Raw genomic sequence first — 20,287 nt, forward strand, 5'->3', positions numbered from 1 at the left:
GGCCTCGGGATGGGCCTCACGGTGGGCGGAGGCTCCCGGCGGGCGCGCCTGCGCACTGAGCCGGCGGTGCCCGGATCCCTCCGCCGGGCGCAGCGCCCGCCCGGAGCGTGTGCGGGGCCGTGCGGGGGCTGCGGGGGCGGCCCGGCCCGGCCCGGCCCGGCATGGCGGGGCGGCGCTGCGCGGGCGGCGCTGCCGCCCTGGCTGAGACACCGGGATGCGGCGCGGCGGCCGCGGCCGAGCCGGCCCGGGAGCTGTTCGAGGCCTGCAGGAACGGGGACGTGGAGCGGGTCAAGCGGCTGGTGCGGCCCGAGAACGTGAACAGCCGCGACACGGCGGGCAGGAAGTCCAGCCCGCTGCACTTCGCCGCAGGTACCGGGCGGGGGGAGCCGGGCCGGGCCGCGGGGCAGCGCCGGCAGCCTGGGCCGCTCGGGCGGGCGGAGCTCGAGGGTCCGGGCGCTCCATCGCCCCGAGCATCGCCTCCCCCCGGCTCTGCCCGGCCCCGGGGCCCGCTCGGGGTCACCCACGCGGTGGGGGCTGCGGGCGGTGCAGCGGCGTCTGCTCTCGGTCTATTTCCTTTTCCCTTTTCCCTTTTTTTTAAAAAAAAACAAACCTCGGCTGGCCTTAAGGACATCTGGAGCGGGGTTTGTTCTGTTCGTGTTGTGACACGTGAGCTCCGACAGGGACACTTGTCCCAGGTACAGTTCTGGCGGATTTCAGCAGGCCTGCGCGTTTTTGGAATTGCACCCATGAAGGTGCCTGTCAGATAACACCATTTCTAAGCTTTTTGCATTCTTATCTTTAACAAGTGGACTTTGTTAATTCAAGACTTTAGTACGCAAACAACTGACGTCACAGAACAACTGCTTTCTCTGGCAGCAGGCCAGAAGATTGTATCCCACCTTTTCAGACAAAGACCTGACTGTAACTTGTTTTTGTGTTGGTGGTTTTGATTTGATTACAGCCTTAGATGTAGGACCCGAAGGCTGGCAGGCTGCAGAAGACAGCAGCTTCTTTTTGGCTGAGCAGCATGGATAGTAACAAAGATGTTCGTTTCTTTACTGAATTGTCTTAGAAAAAGTTTCTACTTAAGATTTCCTTTTTTTGTGTTAAGTAGTCTTGACTCAGACCTAAGAGGTCTAAGTTTTTGAAAGCCTTCTTAGGGCAGCAGCATTTCATAAATTTAAGAAATTTGATCAATAAGAGAGCCCAGGAGACAACTTAAAATATCCTGTCAGAGGAAAACAATTTTGCAGCTGTTCTTTTATATGCAGCAGTCCTGCCTGTTCACTAATTGACTCTGAACTTCTAAACAAATGTGTATGTTTTAGAGCCTTTTGGAGAAGCGAGGGGTTTGGTTTGGTTGGTTTTGGTTGTTTTGGGCTTTTTTTGGGGCCTAAGATGTTTCTCATTCAATACAGTGACCTAGTTTATCTCTCTGAACAGGAGTGATCCGTCTTGACTTTAAAGAACTCCTGATCTACAGAAAGATTTTTGTTTGAAAAAATGCACAGTAATAAGTTCGCGTAGTTGTTCGACTTCTAATGTTGGTGTGTAAATGAGTAACACCATTGCCATGCTTAAGTGTTCTCCAGACCTGATAGAGAGAAATTAATTCCTCCTCTCACCAGACTGTAGGAGATGCTGAAAGTTTCTGGTTAACATGTGGTATAAAATATTTGCATCATTTCTGGATTTAACACTTTTTACTGCCTCAGGTCGAACTCCACTGTTGTCAGCCCACCTGCAATAGACTCCATGTGAAAGGTGGACTTAAGTAACTCTCCAACTTGGGAGTTACTGGTTTTGTTTTGCTTTGCCTTTACCCCATTACTCACAATCGGAGTAATACGAACTTCCTTTGTCTTCTGCCTCTAAAGGAATTCCATTCGAGGAAGTGAAAGCAAAAATCTGTTGTATTCCTGCTTTGTTTATACTAATTGGCTTGGTGTTCTTAGAAAATACATTACAAAACTTTTCTGACTAGTTTCTTTCAGTTTTGAGACTTCTTATATGGAAGAGATGGGGTTGAAATACACTGATAGGTTTTGTATTGCCTTTTTTTCCTTTTTTAGAGTGGCATTCTGGGGTCTGGACTTGGGTTCTATTTTTTAAGACTTTTCACAGATTTTACCGAGCAATTTAAAAAAAAATAAAACTAAGTCCTCTTTTTCCATGTGTCATTTTGTAAAGGTGGATTTTAAAATAAAGTATATTAAAAAAAAACACTACAAGCTCTCCCTGGGCATGTGTCATTATCAGAGATAATACATATTGGGCTTTGGGGAAGGTTGCTCTTCGGATTTTGTAGTGGTAAGTTGTAGTGAAGATTCAGTCAGGAGCCCACTCCCTTCACAATAAAATGGGCTCCATCCTTTCTCACTATAACCTACATATACTTGCTCAAGCCAGTCTTTTTCACCACAGTATGTGTCAAACTTCAAAGTATCACAAGGCTTCAGGGACTTGGCAAGTACCAAAATGCCATTCCTGCAATCTGAAATTCATCAAAAATATGAATGCCCAGGGTAGGGGAGAAGCATTGAAGCTCAGTTCTTTCTGTTACCTTTTCATCTCATCAGTATTAGCTGAATGTCAATTGTGGCACATAGTGACTGTAAATAAATACATTTTTAATTATATACAGTTACACATTTCTATTATGGTTTATAATCAGGAATTGTCAGCTAAAAATTTGTAGCTGGTCAGGGAGCAAGTGCAGTGAGGTGTTCAGTTGTCACAGATGGTAGAAGAGTGTCAGCTGGAGGTCCTGAGTAGCCAGCCCTCCTTCTTTGCAACAAAAAAATCCAAATGTTCATGATGATAAGACAGTTACCTTGCACGGTTCCAAGCTATGATCCCACTTTGGTGGTCTTTGTATAAAAGCTCAAGAGCCAAAGAAAATCCCCAGCCCTTAAAAATCACAATGTTGTGGTTTGAAATAGTTTTTGCAGCAGCTGACTAATGGCAAAGAGGAACTAATACAGGAGGTAGTGGCTGCCTGCCCTGTGTCAGCAAAGGCACTCCCCACTTTCCAGTCTTGGTGAAAACAACACGAGGAGAGGCCATTGTGCAGTTTGGTCATTTCCTCTGTACGCATGCATCCTTTAGAATGTGATGAGAAAATAATTCTCCTTCCATATATGGTGCCCTCTTGTACAGATACTTCCAAAAGGAAGTGAGGAATCCCTGCGGTGCACTCGGTGCTGGAGAGAAGTTACAAAAATTGGTGTGATGCAAGTGAGCTCATCTCAACACTAAATTAGATACAGGTAGTTGGGGGTGTTGCTGTACTGGAGGCATTTTCTGAATGGATGCAGGCTTTGCACAGAGAGAAGCTGCAGGCTGCTCAGGAGCTGTATCTGATTGAACCTCTGTACTAAATAGAGGGATCTGAGTGAATTCTCTATGCCTGTTATGAGGTTCACTACAGCTGGTGTTCAGTTATGGGGTTGATTCCTGCTAAGATTGGCCTTTTACCTTCAAAAACACTCTGAGGGATAGGAATGCCTTGTATATAAGAATGAGTGGCTTAGCTACCAGATGTGTAAATTTGGGATGGAGAATTTGATCAGAGGCTTTTCTAACATATTGCAGCAGTCCTGGAAAATGTTTTTTTGGTACTCAAAGAAGAAAATACCAAGCCGTCTGTCATCAAATAACAGCTTTGATGATGTGTTTGCAGAACTCTGGCACTTGCAAAAGTCTCATTTGTGTAGATTCTCAAAGAATTTAGTAAATTTTGAGTATGCATTCAAAGTAGAAGCAGAAGTTTTAAAGGCTTGAAGTGGTAAGAAAAAAATCAGGACACATTAAAAAAATAACAGTATTTATAATACCTAATAGGTATTTATAAATACTGTTATTTATAATACCTAGTATTTTTATATATTTATAATACCTAGGTGGGAAAGCTAAATGTATTTAAGAATGAGAAATACACTGTGTATAATTTAGTATATAGACAATATGGGTGCGTGGGTATATGTACAGGTATTGATTTTTTTTTTGCAGCAGCAGAAATATGCATGCATGTGCAGTGAATATGGCTTACTGTGCCAGTGCAGATAAATGAGTTTTGCATGGACCACATGTCTGATCCAGTTCTTATCCCAAGTGAGCTGAGCTCCCATTCTCTCTTAGGACAGGCAAGGTGGGTAGGTGTCATGTTGAGACTCAAAAGTGATTTTGCTGTACAGTCTGTGATTCTGTCATAGGCAAAGTGCTAGTAAGCTAAGATTTGTGTTATTTTGAAAAATTGAAGCACATCACCGGTACAGCCTTGTGACTTTTACTTGAAACCACCTTGAAGTTCGTTCTGGGATTAAAAAGTTTCACATTAACTGATTTTTATAATAATGACGAATTCATGGTGAATGTGGTTCCTTACCAGACTTTTGAGGGAAGAAGAGAAAAGTTAGAATTTAACTAAGGCTTTTCTGAATACTTTTTCTGGCCTCTTTCTCTTTGACATATATGTCTACAAGATCTTCTCTTATCAAGTAGGATCCGGAAATTGCTTAATAATGGCAGTTGGGTTTTTCTGTGAGCTTCAGATGGTGAAAGTGCCTCTTGCTCCAAGAGAGGGATTTACTGAAGTCAGTTTTAGTGAAGAACATGCTATGAAAAGGTTGAGTCACAACTAAGCTAAAACTAAAAATTCAGTTGTAACTGAAATGTTGTCACTTCTCGTATGCTTTGGTGGCTTTGTCACTGAAACGCTGTGTTGTTATCAGGAAAATACATCATTTTTAGGTTATGGTTGCAGGGACTTAACACCTATCTGCTGACATTCCATGGATGATTTGTAGCAAAGTTTAAATTTGCTACAACCTGAGTATCAGTGGTGTTGGCAACTGCGTGGTTATTCTGTCTGAGGGAAAAGCCCAAACTTCATCCCCATCCAGGTCCTGATCTTTTTAGGCAAACAGTTTCTAAGTCAGATACTTAAAGCAAGGAAGATCAAGTCCTGCACACATGGGTTGTTTCCCAGTAGGTACTTGACAGAAGAGTGGTACATACCAAAATATGGTTCTTACTGCTATAATAATCCCTGAGACCCACAGAGACACTCATGGAACCTTTGAGGGATTTCTGTAGGCAGTGGTCTTTGGAACATAACCAGATGGGCATAATGGCTACAAGCAGAAATCCTAAGGCTTTCTGGCCTCCTGTGGAGATACTGGAGCAAACAAGATACAGCTTGTTGTCCTAGTTTATTTGCCATTAAAAAAAGCATGCAAGATTCAGCTGAAACTGAAAAATAGTAGCTATAGAAATGTTTTATAAGAGCAATTACCTTATTTATGATATATTTCTAAGCCCAGATGTACCAGTGGGTGTATTTTTTGCTGTCCACTAACTTGAATAACAGGCTTGTAAAAAAGTACCTGAGAATGTATAAGAGCATTTTTGTTCTTCAGTCAAGATCAAATATTTATAATAATTTTAGACATCACTGAAAATAGAGAGTATGAATATGTTTAAGTTATGGTTGTGCATACTCTCGTAATAAATTTCTTCAATTTAGAATGGTGTCAGTTAAACTTCTTATGTCCCTAAGGGCTTTCTTAAGTGATTATTTCAAAGATGGAATCTGTGTACACTTTTCAGTTAATTATTCCTTAGAAAGCAAATAGCCATGCTTCTAGTCTTCCTGAGAGTAGTGCTGCCTACTTGCTTCTTTTAAAAAACAAGAAACTTTATTCTGTGAAATACTTTTCCTGTTATATGGATATTTTTTTAAAAGCTTAGAATATGAATTGTAAATAGAATCATAGAATTTTTTGGGTTGGAAAGGACCTTGAAGATCATGTAGTTCCAATCTCTCTGCCATGGACAGGGATGTCAGTCACTAGACCAGGCTGCTTAGGTCCCCATCCAGCCTGGCTTTAAACACTTCCACCTTGGACTCTACATGCATTGGCTTGAAGCCAGTCTCATCCTTACTGTTCCCAGGGCTCATCCATGGGTCCATACACAAACTGGCTGTGGTTTGGCAGAGTATCACATAAAATATTGTTCAGTTGAATAGCCATATGAAGTGACTAAAAAATAGGTTTTGTTGTCACTGTTCTGTTCTTTTTGTTACATTTTCAGGAAGCTGTTGACTTGTGGGAGCCCTATTCATTGTTCCAGTAATCTTGACTATTATTTTTCTACCGATTTTAATCTAATTTTTAGGGGTTTCAAAAACAGCCTTAGTGTGTCAATGCTCCTTTAGTAAACAGTGCCAGTTGTGGTTGTTATTTAGAGTGGTTTCTGTCATTTAAGTTTGTTGTTTCAATCTGTACATGTGGACATGGAATTTTCTTACCCCATCCTGACACCTTTTCTCCCTTTTTCTCTTCAAGGTTTTGGTCGGAAGGATGTAGTGGAATATTTGCTTCAGAGTGGTGCCAATGTCCATGCCCGAGATGATGGAGGCCTTATTCCTCTTCACAATGCTTGCTCTTTTGGTCATGCTGAAGTCGTCAATCTTCTCTTGCGGCATGGTGCAGATCCCAACGCTCGGGATAATTGGAATTACACTCCTCTTCATGAAGCTGCCATTAAGGGCAAGACAGATGTCTGCATTGGTAATTTTCTCCCACTCTTCCTGTGACTGACTCATTTGTTTTCACTGTGAAAAATCCAGAACCTTTTAAAGACCATTTTTAGTCTGTGAAGCTATGGCTAGTATAAGGGTTAAAACTAAAAATCTTTTGTAAACATAAGTTCATATGTCACTTATTACATATCACTGTTTTTGATATTTGCTGATCTATGAAGGTTCACATTGACATCATGGAGAAAGAACTACAGAGTGATGTGATGGAGCTAAATTTTGTTCTATTTCAGCTTAGACTCTTATGCTGCCTTCTGCTGCTGCTCACAGTGCAGTGAAAAGAAAAAACCTGATTTTAATAATGGATTCATTCTGTCTATATATAGCAGCTGTGTTAAATTAGTTAAGATGGAGCTAAACTTCAGTTATATTGACCACTTGTTTTGCCTACACAGTTTCTGTGAAGAACTTCTTAAGGAAGAGGTAGAAAGTTAAGATATGTGGTCAAGAAACATTTTTTGATTATGTGGTTGGCTCTTCTTTGCTTTAAGGAGCACAGCCAGAGAGAGTTGTATATATAACATTGCCTGTTTGGCCTGAGTATGAGTGCAAGATGCACGACCTGTCACTGCTGCATACAGTTTAGGGCACGGTCGCTTATGGATTTGGATCAGCATGCTCTGGAGATAATGGAATTTGCCACTGGTTTTTTGTAGTGTGTCATAAGCTTTCAGCTGAGATTGCCTCTTGCCAGTCTGTCGTCGTTCCCTTTCTGCTCCGCTTTTTTCTCATAAAATGTGTGTAGACATGTTTCACTGGATAAACTGTTTGCAGATGACATTAGGGAAATCTGACATTAAAAATCTGAGAAAGTAAATTAGGATCAGGAACTGGATTTTTTTTTTTTTGTTGCTTGCAGCTTACAGTAATGATATATCTCATAAGCCTTGTCTTGTAGAATTGTTTTCTCATGGAAAACTTTGGCATTTTTGTAGTATTGTTGCAGCACGGTGCTGAACCAACCATCCGGAACACAGATGGAAGAACAGCTCTGGATTTAGCAGACCCGTCTGCAAAGGCAGTGCTGACTGGTAAGTGATAATCTTTAAATTACTTTATGACTAATAACAGTTGAACTAATATAATACAATAGTTTGGGTTTTGTCTTTTTGATGCTACTCTAACTTCTCCCTGGTTTATAATTCTAAATAGAAATTCCCTTATGGCCTTCATCATCTCAGTCATGGCATGTGTTCTTGATAGTTTATTGTGCTAGTTCAGTAATGAACTCTCAGATGGTTTGGGTTGAAAGGGACCTTAAAGATCATCTAGTTCCAACCCCCCTGCCATGGGCAGGGACATCCACTAGACCAGGTTGCCCAGAGTCCCATCCAGCATGGCGTTAAACACTTCCAGAGACAAGGCATCCCCAGCTTCTCTGGGCAACCTATTCCAGTATCTTACTACCCTCTGAGTAAAGAATTTCCTTCTAACATCTAGTCTAAATCTCTCCTATTTTAGTTTAAAAACATTTCCCCTTGTCTGTCATTTTCTGCCTGTGTAAGTGTATTGGGTCTGGCTGAGATGAAGTACAGTTCCCCATAGCAGCCCTCACACTGTTGTTCTTTGCATTGGTAGCTAGAAAGGCATTGATAACACATCAGTGTTTTGGCTGCTGCTGGGCAGTGCTGACACACCACCCTCCCCATGCCCAGTCAAGGGCAAGATCCTGGTAGGGGCACAGGTAGGCCAGCTGACCCAAACTTCCCAGTCCGGCTGAGAAGGAGAGTGACAGAGCAACTTGGTGGGCACATGCTGTCCAGCCAAGGTCAACCCACTACAGTAAAAAATCATTCTTCCTATTTTCTGTGAGCATCCTTTAAGTACTGAAAGGTGTGCTTTTATGTACTTCTAGCACTTGTGTTCTCTAAAATTTTAGAAGAGGAGGATAAGTAGTGAATTTCATATTTGTTTGATTGCTGAAGAAAGCCCTTTTGTCTTCTAGGTGAATACAAGAAAGATGAACTCTTAGAAAGTGCCAGGTATGTAGGTTTGGAAGATATCTGGAATTATATTTTCAAAATTGTGTGCAATTAATGTATATATTGTCTTTTGAGCTGTCATTCCATCTAGATGGTAAGCTTTGGCTGTTTTCTGTGAAAGAAACTACCAAAATAGTTGTCTAAATGCATTTTTGTTTTCCCTTTAATGCTGACAATACAGAGGTGAATGTATTGCTTAAAATCTGCTGAACATTATAGCAATGTAAAATATAAAACCAGAATAAGCTACTAACAAATAAGATAAAAATATTTCTGCCCATTTCATATCTTATTTTTCAGGAGTGGGAATGAGGAAAAGATGATGTCTCTTCTTACACCTTTAAATGTTAACTGTCATGCAAGTGATGGCAGAAAGGTATTTTTGTTTAAAACCTGATTTAAAATTAGTTCTCTCTTACACGTTTCACAGTCATTGTTTGACCAGATTTTAAAAATGTTAAACATAAAATCTGTCTATTTTCTTCACTCTGTGTGGGAAAATAAGATACCACCTCTCTAGCAGCCAGATGATTTTTTTTTGTTTGTTTTTTAATCTTAACTATGTAGGTATTTCTATCTAGGAACAATAAGCAAACACCTTTTCAATTGAAACTTTGGCTTGACTTTCATATCTGCAGTGATAAAGAAACAGGGCCATTCCATGGGTTCTTATTGCTCTCAGAGAGATACAGGCCCCTTATTTGCCATGCACCCTAGGCAAGTGAGCTGTTCATCACTGTAAGTATTGGTAAAGAAATAACATACAAATGTTCAAAATCTCCATTCTGAAAAATTTTGAATCTTCTGGGTTCAGCCCCTAGCCTGTGGAAGGTTCAGATTATTGAGTATCAATTTTTGGCATCCTTGTTGTTATTATTAGGTATGTGTATTCATTCATCTAAGTTTTGATCTAATTACTTTCCCTTTTTGAGGTTTTGTGGTGAGATATTGGGATCTCCAAAACATTGATGCTTGGATGCATTCGCTAGAAATGATTACAGAGCAGTTATCTGTCTGCTCTGTGGAGGGTGAGAGTTTGGAAGAGAAGATTAAGTTTCCCCCACATCCCACTAACCTACTGCACTCCCAGATGTGGATAACAATTTCTGTTGATAATTTCTAAACTTACTTTATTGATTGGCAGGGAGATATCTTCATAATTTATTGATTCTAATGGCCCCCTTACTTCCCCTTTCACAAGGGACATAGTTTGTACCAGCAAAGTGTTTCTAGTTAGGGTAGGCTAAAAGACAAAAATGGACTGTAGGACTCAAAAATCCTTTCAGAGGGCCTTAGTTACCCAAATGTATTAGTGATGGAGTAAATTCAGGATTTGTGTTTATGTTGACTAGAGTAGTCAGTAAACAATGAACATAGTTATCAAATATCTGATTCAAGCACTCTGTTTTTTGGGTTTTTTTAACCTTGTAAATCTTTAAAGACTTCAGTGTTCAGTACTGTTAACAAGTTTTGAAAAAAAGAATAAAATCAACCCTTGATTTTGTGTTACTGATTACTTCTACCTTCTTTCATTTCAGTCTACTCCATTACATTTAGCAGCTGGGTATAACCGTGTAAAAATAGTACAGCTCTTACTGCAGCACGGGGCTGACGTACATGCCAAGGATAAAGGGTACATTCCTTTTTTCTTTTGTTCAGAATTAACAGAATTTGTTAAGAAAGGAGATGAAGTAAAGAACAATAATGCTGTTTTAACCAGGAAGAATTCCAACTTGAGGCTGTTCTGTCATCTTTAACCTTTCTGTTATGACAAAAATGCAACTTGATTAGTTTTCAAGCAAGGAGATATTAAAAAAAAGATAGAATTATGGTCACTCCTGAACATTCCCTGCAGACAGTTCTTCCTGCTTAGGGTTTCAAGTCTGAGTGAAACCAGCTCATCTGCAGTGAGACAATGCAATTCATTTCTCATCTTCTGATAATTTTAGGTGTTTGTTCTGATAAATGCTGATGGGATTTTCTGGTTTCTTCTCCAGCTTCCTATTTCCCCTCAGCTTCATCTGATCATCTCTCATCTTATTTTTGTAAAATGTTCAAAGTGCAGCATAGTACTGTTTGCAGTGTTATAGATGCATTTGGAATTGAAATATGTGTACTAGAATAATCATCCTTCTCATTTTTCTTCTGTATAGAGATCTGGTACCACTTCACAATGCCTGTTCCTATGGTCATTATGAAGTAACAGAGCTTCTAGTAAAGGTTGGTCTCTGAAGAGATGAAGTTGAATATTATTAAATAAGAGCGGTTTATAATGGACTAATACAAGTTGCATATTTTTTTTGGTACTTAGATTTACAAAACTTCACAATAGATAGCTTTTGCTTTACATGTTAGTGATTATTAAGCTGGAGCTACAGAATCTTCTGCTTGCAAGGAAGCTTTTTCTTTATAAATGTGCTTTCTGTTTTTAACTCTCTCTGCTCCAGAGTTGAATGTTTTTGTACCAGGAAGTAAGTACTGCTTATCTCAACCTTTCTACCCTTACCCAAACAATTCCACCAGAAGAAAACCCTAAAAACTGAGTGATATTTTGAATTTGATGGTAGAGAAATATTTCAGAAGGCAGAGTAATAAGAGATGTTTAAAAAAACCTGGTAAAAATAGTAAATGTTTTAAAATTAATGAGTGTTCAGTCTCTTGAGGAAATTAATTTTATAACATCAGTTCTGGCCCTGAATTGTAGCCTTCACCCCAAAAAGAAATAGAAACATGTCAATTTTCCTAACATAAGTGAACTCCTGTAACTAAAGTGGTTTATCTGGATTATGTTAATCTTGAAGATAAGTATGAAGCACATGAAACTAGTGGCTTGAAGATGTGGCCTGCAAAATAATCTGCATTTTCCACCAAGGGATTTTTGAACTATGTCTATTCTCAGCTGCCTCAGCAAATCCTGATCATTATAACAGCTGAGGGTGTTCTGTTAGATAACTTCAGACATTTGGATGCTCAGGGAGTAGCCCTTTTTCCATCCTGGATGACTAAGCCCCCCACTAATTCCATGTCTTTCAATTTTTTTTAGCAAAAAATTAAGTAAAAAAAAATTATTAAAATAAGCATGTATTGTAGTAAGTATAAATAGTCATGATTTTGTTACTTCAGAGGCCAATTGTAAAGTGAATTTTTGCAATGGTGGTACTAGACCCAAAAAACTCCATAAATGAACTTTTGGCTATACACTACTGTGTGTCTTAACTGTTAAGGTAGAGTTGTATTCCACGTTGGATTTCTCCTCCAGAGAATCTTGAATTACTTTTTGCAAAGCCATACAGCTTTAATAGAAGCAATGGGGAAAAACATGTCCTATTAGACTTGATTACAGACTGAACTCGAGGTGCAATCAAAATGTTACTGGAGAAGAATTCCACGTACATTAATCATCCAAGACCATTACTTGCAGAACCTTGTATTTAATTGTGATAGATTGAAAATGAGTGTCTTGGAAACAGTTTGCATATAAGCATTGATTTTTATTTTAACAGTCTACTGTATTAAAACTAATAACCTTGTCTTTTTCTAACGATCTGGTTTTGATGTTGCATCTTTTTTTACCCCTTTCCCTTTTAAGCATGGAGCATGTGTGAATGCAATGGATCTGTGGCAATTCACCCCTCTGCATGAAGCAGCTTCTAAGAACAGGGTGGAAGTATGTTCTCTTTTGTTAAGTTATGGTGCTGACCCAACACTGTTGAACTGTCACAACAAAAGCACCATTGATTTGGCTCCAACACCCCAATTAAAAGAACGATTAGCATGTGAGTATAAAGTGAGATCAGTTCTATAGTTATAGCTTGTGATGTGTATTTAGCTTCCCTAGACAGTGACCTGCCAGAAATCAGATTTGGAAAATGCTTACACTTTCCAAGCCATTGTGCAACATTGAACAGTACATTTCACTGTTTATAATTTGAGATTGCTAGATTTTCTAAATGTAGGCATTTAAAATAATTTTACTGTCAATTTTACAGTCATGTGGTTGTGATGGGTTTCGTAGCTTTTCTTCCCAGAATACACACTTTCCCTCACAACCTTGCCAATACACTGTCATTTTCCATACCTGTTGAAATACTCATTTTTATTCCACAGTGTTTTGTTTGAAGAAAAGAAAAATCATAACTGTTTAGAATGCTGAATATATTTCAGTATGCCACAAACACTGAAAGTTCAAAGAAGTTGATGAGGGGCATTGATTTTTGTCCAGCGAACTAAAGGAGTTGCAAAAGTGACCTCAAATTCTGTCCTTGAGTGGTCAAACAATAACTTTCTGGGATATGTACAAAAATTGTCAGTAAATACTACATTAGACTTCGTGTTAGCATCTAAAAATGGTTTTCCAACTATAGGTCAGAAGTAGAGATTTATATATGCTTGAATTGGTACATATGTGAACAGTAGAACCTATAAAGTGGTGAGTGAAATAGATCTTGTTCAGCCAGTTTGGGTATCTCTGGCTTTGGTTTAGAAACAAAGCAAAATTCATACGGTGTTTTGACTTAACTAACAAGTTCTGTCACGTGATGCAAAGGCTTGAGTCAGAGCTGAAAATGTCTGTACTGTGGTGTGCTGAATAAAATGAATAGTTTTGTCTAACTGAAAGAAACAATTCTCTTGATCCATCTCAAGCCAACCTCGTAACCTTCTGCTATGTATTTATTTGTTTTTAAAGATGAATTCAAAGGTCACTCACTACTACAGGCTGCAAGAGAGTCAGATGTAGCTCGTATAAAGAAACATCTGTCTTTGGAAACAGTGAACTTCAAGCATCCTCAGACACATGAGACAGCATTGGTAATATTTCAGGATTTATTAATGATTTTGCTTATATTGTAGTATAGTTTAGAAATAAAAATCTCGGTACTGAAGAGTGCAATTCAGACCAACCTGGAATATCCAGTGTCTAGTTAAACAAATAACACTGATTAATATTTTGTTTTTGAAGTTAACTTTAAGACTAACCTAAATTGCCTTTTTAGGTTATCTGAATTACTTTTTTGTAGAACAATCTCATTTTAAGCAACAGCAAGCTATGTGTGTTACCTTTTTTTGTAAAGCTTGATGGTTTCCAGCAATTATTGGAGAGGGAGCTCTGGAAAATACCAAGAGTAAATCCAAAAGCCCATTTGGAATCTTCCAAATTAATAAGCTTCTGCATGTTTTGGGGCTTTTTTCTGTTGACTTTGTACACCACTAGCTCTTAACTGCCAGCTGATCAGCAAGCAATAAAGCCTTTATATTGCTAGCTAGTTGTTAATCCTAAATTTTTTAATGTTCACAGCACTGTGCTGCTGCATCTCCATATCCTAAGAGGAAACAAGTATGTGAACTTCTGCTGAGGAAAGGAGCCAACATCAATGAAAAAACAAAAGAGTGAGTGGTTTCAAATGAATACTCCTAAGTGGTTGTTTAGAAGATTTTGCAAAATACATTTTGAATTATTCCTTTTTTTTTTTTAAAGCTTCTTGACTCCGCTGCATGTGGCATCAGAAAAGGCTCATAATGATGTTGTTGAAGTAGTTGTGAAACATGAAGCTAAGGTATGAGTATCACGGGGGTTTTTGTTGACATTTGTTTACTATATGGGTTTTCATGCTATGAGAATGGACAGCCAAGTAGACAGGCTTTTCTAAAATAATAAATTTTGGAAGGTTCTAGATTTATACACTTCAGATATAGGCCATCAATCCATCAGTACAGCCTTACAAATGGATCATTGTTTTAAATGAATGTTTGAAATGCAGTTATAGTTCTCTGTGTGAATGGAAAATTTTTTGAATGTCTTATTCAGTGCTTCATTATCCAGCAGTAATAATGAAATGTGTAAGGAAAAAAAGTAGGGAATATATATAAACAGAGAGAAGCTAGACTGAACTATGTGACAGGTAGATTTTACATGAACTTGTGTGCAATAAAAATTACAATGACCTTTGGATATATGCTAAATATGTTCTTTTAATTAAAGTAAGATGAATACTTGTGAAGTGCTCCCAGTCAGCAATGAAAACATCTTTAATGCTAAATTTTGATGGTGATATCTCTTGTCTGCGTTATATTTAGGTTAATGCATTAGATAATCTTGGCCAGACCTCTCTTCATAGAGCAGCACATTGTGGTCATCTTCAGACCTGCAGGTTGCTGCTGAGTTCTGGATGTGATCCTTCCATCGTGTCTCTGCAGGGCTTTACAGCCTTACAGATGGGGACTGAAAGCGTGCAGCAGCTGCTACAGGGTATGCTGATTAATTCAAGATCTGCTGTAGTGCTTTGTTTTACTTGCCGTTTCAAGTGCTGTCAAGAAATAAGAGTTAAGACAAGTAAAAAAAAAGTGTGTTCTTCAAGAAGCAGTACTGGGTTGTGGAGTTGCATTCCCTAGTTAACAATATCATTTACTCTCTAGATTGTCAGAGATGCTCGGAATGTTCATGGCATGGCCACCTGAAATAATTGTAGAAAAATCCTGACATAGTGTGTTGGGGAATTTTGAAAATTAATTTCTAAAGCAAAATTGTCTCCTTTGCATCTGTGAGCAGAGGCAACAGTGTACAGGGATTTTCAAGAGTAAGGTTTGGACATTATACATATAGGTAAACTTGATATAGTCTAATTCTGAAACTGAAATAAGAATGGTTCCACAGTACTTCAAAACAGATAGGAAGCATGTTGCTAAAGACAGCTTTGGAAACACTATTAGCTCTGTCAAGCTATAGTTGTAGCTAGTGAACAAAGACAAAACCTGTGTATAATTGGTTAACTTTATTTCAAGGATTTCCCTTAAAAAAACTCAAATGATTTCCTGTCTTAACAAATCCCTTCAACTGTCTACGCTTACCTGTCATGCAACCTCATTTATTTTGCAGAAGGGATCCCATTAGGTAATTCTGATGCAGATCGACAATTGCTGGAGGCTGCAAAGGCTGGAGATGTGGATACTGTAAAAGTAAGCTTAAACCTGTCCTTAAAAATAGGAGGGAATTTGTCATGCTTTAACCCCAGCCAGCAGCCAAGCCCCACACAGCTGCTCACTTACTCCCCCCACCTGTGGGATCAGGGAGATAATTGGAAAGGCAAAAGCTGGAAAACTTGTGGGTTGAGATAAAGACAGTTTAATAGGGAAAGCAAAAGCTGCACACACAAGCAAAGGAATTAATTCTCTGCTTCCCCTGGGCAGGCAGGTCTTCAGCCATCTCCAGGAGAGCAGAGCCCCATACTGGGAACACAAACACTATCACTCCAAATGTCCCCCCTTCCTCCTTATTCTGCTACTGAGTGTGATGCCGTATGGTCTGGAATATCCCTTTGGTCAGTTTGGGTCACTTGTCCCAGCTGTGTCTCTGCCCAACCTCCCATGCACCCCCAGCCTCCTCACCAGTGTGGGCAGCACAAAAAGGCCTTGGCTCTGTGCAAGGCCTGCTCAGCAATAACAACATCTCTATATTATCAACCCTGTGTTCAGCACAAATCCAAAACAGCCCCAAAGCAGCCACTGTGAACAAAATTTACTCCACCCCAGCCAAAACTAGCACAGAATTATATCTCAGTCTATAATTTCTCAAAGCAGGCAATCAAACAGCCCTTCACTGACTGCTTGAGAGTTGTGATCCCTGTCCTAAGACCTTTATATTGCACAATTATTACAGATGACAGACTATAATATTCACCACCTCCAGATGTTTACCTTATATAAACAAGTCACAGGTGTGGATTTGGGAGCAGGTGGATTTTTTTCTTAGGACATGATCTATGAAAAATAAAGACTACGTAAAAATAAATTTTAAATTTTCTGTTTAATGAAAACAGTTAATCAAAATTAGATGTGTATAACAACATTCTATGACTAAAAGTGCCAACACTACATAATTAGTGACATATGTTTTGTTTTGGGAAATTCACAGAAGCTATGTACTGTTCAGAGTGTGAACTGCAGAGATATTGAGGGCCGTCAGTCTACACCACTTCATTTTGCAGCTGGATATAACAGAGTATCTGTTGTGGAGTATCTTCTTCAGCATGGAGCTGATGTGCATGCAAAAGATAAGGGGTAAGTGCTCGAATGTGTATTTTTCTTGGCAATTGTAGTTAGTAATATCTGTCAGCTTTTGAATATTGCTAGCTGATAAGCATCCCATCTTTCTTCAGACATTTTTTATTTTCATGGAAACTTCTGTTAGAATAATGATGTTCATAATGATGTTCATAATATCCAAAAGCATTTTGCAGTACTTAAGACTAGAGTGTCAAGGATTTCTCTGGCCCTCTCTTTTTGCTGCTCTTCAGTGCCACTGCTGATTGCATTTTTTACTGCTTTGGCAATAGGTACTCTTACTGTATTAGACTACTGGGGGGGGGAATTAAGTTTTTGTTACAGTTTCATTGTTGAAGGTGCACTGTGTTTTAAGTTTATATCGCTTGGTGAAAAAATACCCTATTTTTAAAGAGAAATTTTCTTTTCTTTTAATTGTTTCCAGAGGACTTGTCCCATTACATAATGCTTGCTCGTATGGTCACTATGAAGTTGCAGAACTGCTGGTTAAACATGGTGCAGTTGTCAATGTAGCTGACTTGTGGAAATTCACTCCCTTGCATGAAGCTGCAGCAAAAGGAAAATATGAGATTTGCAAACTCCTGTTACAGGTATAACATGCTGGAGAAAGGATGCTTTCTTTTCTTTCTTGTTCGCTCTGAAATGTAAATGAACTTCTTTGAGAAATGATTTGTGCTTTGTGGTTTCTAAATGATTATAGCTCAGTGTTTTTAGTAAAAGGGATACTATTAGCACCTATATTGTCCTTTCTCACACAGTAAATATAAGGTTCTTTGAAGGATTCCAGCATGTGTTCAAATATTTGCTCAGTAAGCTGGAAGATGCTTAAAATGCAGCGTGTGTTTATTCTACTGACATATTTCCCACCTGGTTTTGATGTGCACAGCATGGAGCTGACCCTACGAAGAAAAACAGAGATGGAAATACTCCTCTTGACCTTGTTAAAGATGGTGATACTGATATTCAAGACCTACTTAGAGGAGATGCAGCTCTACTAGATGCTGCAAAGAAAGGTTGTTTGGCCCGAGTAAAAAAGCTGTGTTCACCTGACAATGTCAACTGCCGGGACACGCAAGGACGACATTCAACACCACTACATTTAGCAGGTCGGTGTTCTAATTAACTAGTTTGATGGGTTACTGATTACTGTGGCTAAACTTTCTATATCTGAGCAAGTTTAAAATGTAGCCTCAAAGCTAGAGGATTCAGTATTTTCTCTTTAAAAAAATTAGTATTTCAGGCATATTAATCTTACATTGCTCTTCCAACCGTTTACTTACTTTCATTTCCTGTTTTCTCTAACCGAAAAGGATCCTTTATTGTTTATTGACAGGTTTTAAAACCAAATACTCTCAATTAGGGTTAAGGTGTCCTCACTAATAAGTAATATACTGTCTTCACTGGGATTGACATATTAACTAACTTTCAAGTAATTTAAGTGAGTTAGTACTTCTCAATGGCCTGTTGGGGGTGTTTTTTTAGTTCTATTTATTCTGTTCTTCTGCAACCTTCCAGCTGGTTACAACAATTTGGAGGTTGCAGAGTACCTGTTACAGCATGGAGCAGATGTGAATGCACAGGATAAAGGAGGTTTGATTCCTCTGCATAATGCAGCATCCTATGGGGTAAATATCTCAAACTTTCTTAGATTTTATTTCTTAAAAAAAAGTGATACATTTCACTGACAGCATTGTGAGCCAATACTTTGTAGAATGCTTTTGCTGTTGAGTTATAATGTAACCTTAATTGTAAAACACAAAATGAATAATTAAATCATAGCTCATAGGTGAAGACTTAGAAATTTGTAAAATCGTGAATGCAGTTTACCGAATTGAGTTTCCTGAGCATGAATACCTAGAAAACCAGCAGTTTAAAAGGTGTTCCATAAAATGCCTTTCCTTATCTTTGCCACTTGAATTTTATCAGCAAGATCTCATTTTCTCTTATATGGCTGCTGTCGAGACAGCAGTTGTTTTTTTGGACTTGAATCTTTGTGCTTTAATCAAGTCTTTAACCAAAACAGTTGGAGTATTTTCCAAACTGGAAGTTTAAAATCAGGCTTTTTTTCCTTCAGATTCCCCTTGATTTGGGATTCTGTTTTACTCTGTCCTTTTTTCACAAGGGAACAAAGCTTTTTACTGGTATGTTATAAGTGAGGAAGGAAACACCTTGTTTTAATACTTTTTAAAATCATAATTAAATGTATTTTACAAAAAATCAGAATAGCTCTGATTACAGAGAAGTGTCAGTAATAGTTCTGAGTTACTTTAATGCACTGTGGTACCTTGGAATTTAACAGGTGTTTTTATTTTTCCAGCATGTTGATGTAGCAGCTTTACTTATAAAGTATAATGCATGTGTGAATGCTACGGACAAATGGGCTTTCACACCTCTCCACGAAGCAGCCCAGAAAGGAAGGACTCAGCTTTGTGCCTTGTTACTGGCACATGGGGCTGATCCCACTCTGAAAAACCAAGAAGGACAAACGCCGTTGGACCTGGTCACTGTAAGTGATGGGGCTCATCTTGGGAAATCTGTACTTATCTGCTGTTTGTGACAGCTCATCTAAAAACTGTCCTTGAACAGAAGAGTAATACAGCAACCTCTGCAGAATTTAAAATACTCTGGTTTCCCTAGTGTTTGTCTGTGTCTGGTAAGGAAAGTCAGTAGAGCCTTTATAAACCTGCTTTAAAGATATTCTTGCTTCAGACATCTTAATATAGATTTGGGGGAATAAACCCAAAACAACAAAAAGAAATTTATGGTTATAATTCGATGCTTTTAATTCAGTGCTTGTAGTTTGACTAGTACAAAAATTGTGACAATAAAATGTAAACAAACTTTGTAGCAACATAAATTTAAGAAACTATCTGGCTGTTAAGTTTTTGGGCGTGTTTTTTCTAAGTATTATAATGCAGTCCGAAGCTACACTCAGAGTAATTGTTTTGCTTCATAAATTCTATTGCCGGTAGAAGCTTCTATTCATTTTTCCTGGAAAATTAATTCTTTTTAACTGTTCCTAAAGTTTTTACCTCTTACCTTATTACAGCTTTTATTTTACAGCTTTTATTATTTTACAGCTTCATGTATGCTGTTGGCACAACAGGCCATTTCTAAACTGTGCTGTAAAATGCCTATTTTCCCAATATGCATTTATTTATTTTGTAGTATACTTAAGAAATCTGAAATAATGATAGTGCATTCTAGGAGAAAATGTTGTGCAAATGTGTTCCTCTGTTTTAATGAGTTGGTTTTTCGCTCTTCAGGCAGATGATGTCAGTGCGTTATTGACAGCGGCAATGCCTCCTTCTGCCTTACCGACTTGCTACAAACCTCAGGTCATAAGTGTGTCTCAGACTACAGGTTCTGCAGCTGATTCCCTGTCTTCTGTTCCATCCAGTCCATCCAGTCTGTCTGCTGCAAGTAGTCTTGACAACTTGTCTGGTAGCTTTTCTGAGCTTCCCTCTGTTGTTGGTACAAACTGTGCAGAGGGAGCTACTGTTCTGGAGAAAAAAGAAGGTGAGGCTTTCTCAGGAGTGAGTAACATTTCTTAATGTGTGGTAAAAAGGCTACAAAAGTGTGAAGTTTCCCATACGTGCATACAGTTGTTATGGTGTATGCAGTATTTCTGTTCCTTATGATG

General features: G+C 38.8%; 1 protein-coding gene across 1 annotated transcript in view; it reads left to right on the forward strand.

Moving 5' to 3' along the window:
• The first annotated feature begins 28 nt into the window (after positions 1 to 28).
• TNKS2 (tankyrase 2) overlaps positions 29 to 20,287 on the forward strand; it is a 29,805-nt gene continuing 9,546 nt past the window's right edge. Inside the window, exons 1-19 of the mRNA XM_064662884.1 lie at positions 29 to 369; positions 6,351 to 6,575; positions 7,540 to 7,635; positions 8,550 to 8,586; positions 8,887 to 8,962; positions 10,125 to 10,219; positions 10,740 to 10,806; positions 12,176 to 12,362; positions 13,274 to 13,395; positions 13,883 to 13,974; positions 14,063 to 14,141; positions 14,662 to 14,833; positions 15,461 to 15,540; positions 16,496 to 16,641; positions 17,069 to 17,234; positions 17,531 to 17,750; positions 18,160 to 18,269; positions 18,962 to 19,150; positions 19,911 to 20,163. Coding sequence (XP_064518954.1) covers positions 162 to 369; positions 6,351 to 6,575; positions 7,540 to 7,635; positions 8,550 to 8,586; positions 8,887 to 8,962; positions 10,125 to 10,219; positions 10,740 to 10,806; positions 12,176 to 12,362; positions 13,274 to 13,395; positions 13,883 to 13,974; positions 14,063 to 14,141; positions 14,662 to 14,833; positions 15,461 to 15,540; positions 16,496 to 16,641; positions 17,069 to 17,234; positions 17,531 to 17,750; positions 18,160 to 18,269; positions 18,962 to 19,150; positions 19,911 to 20,163 — 2,620 coding nt within the window. The 5' untranslated portion in view covers positions 29 to 161. The remainder of the gene's footprint in view (positions 370 to 6,350; positions 6,576 to 7,539; positions 7,636 to 8,549; positions 8,587 to 8,886; positions 8,963 to 10,124; positions 10,220 to 10,739; positions 10,807 to 12,175; positions 12,363 to 13,273; positions 13,396 to 13,882; positions 13,975 to 14,062; positions 14,142 to 14,661; positions 14,834 to 15,460; positions 15,541 to 16,495; positions 16,642 to 17,068; positions 17,235 to 17,530; positions 17,751 to 18,159; positions 18,270 to 18,961; positions 19,151 to 19,910; positions 20,164 to 20,287) is intronic.

This window comes from Pseudopipra pipra, chromosome 8, assembly GCF_036250125.1.
Source record: "Pseudopipra pipra isolate bDixPip1 chromosome 8, bDixPip1.hap1, whole genome shotgun sequence".
Taxonomy (NCBI): domain Eukaryota; kingdom Metazoa; phylum Chordata; class Aves; order Passeriformes; family Pipridae; genus Pseudopipra; species Pseudopipra pipra.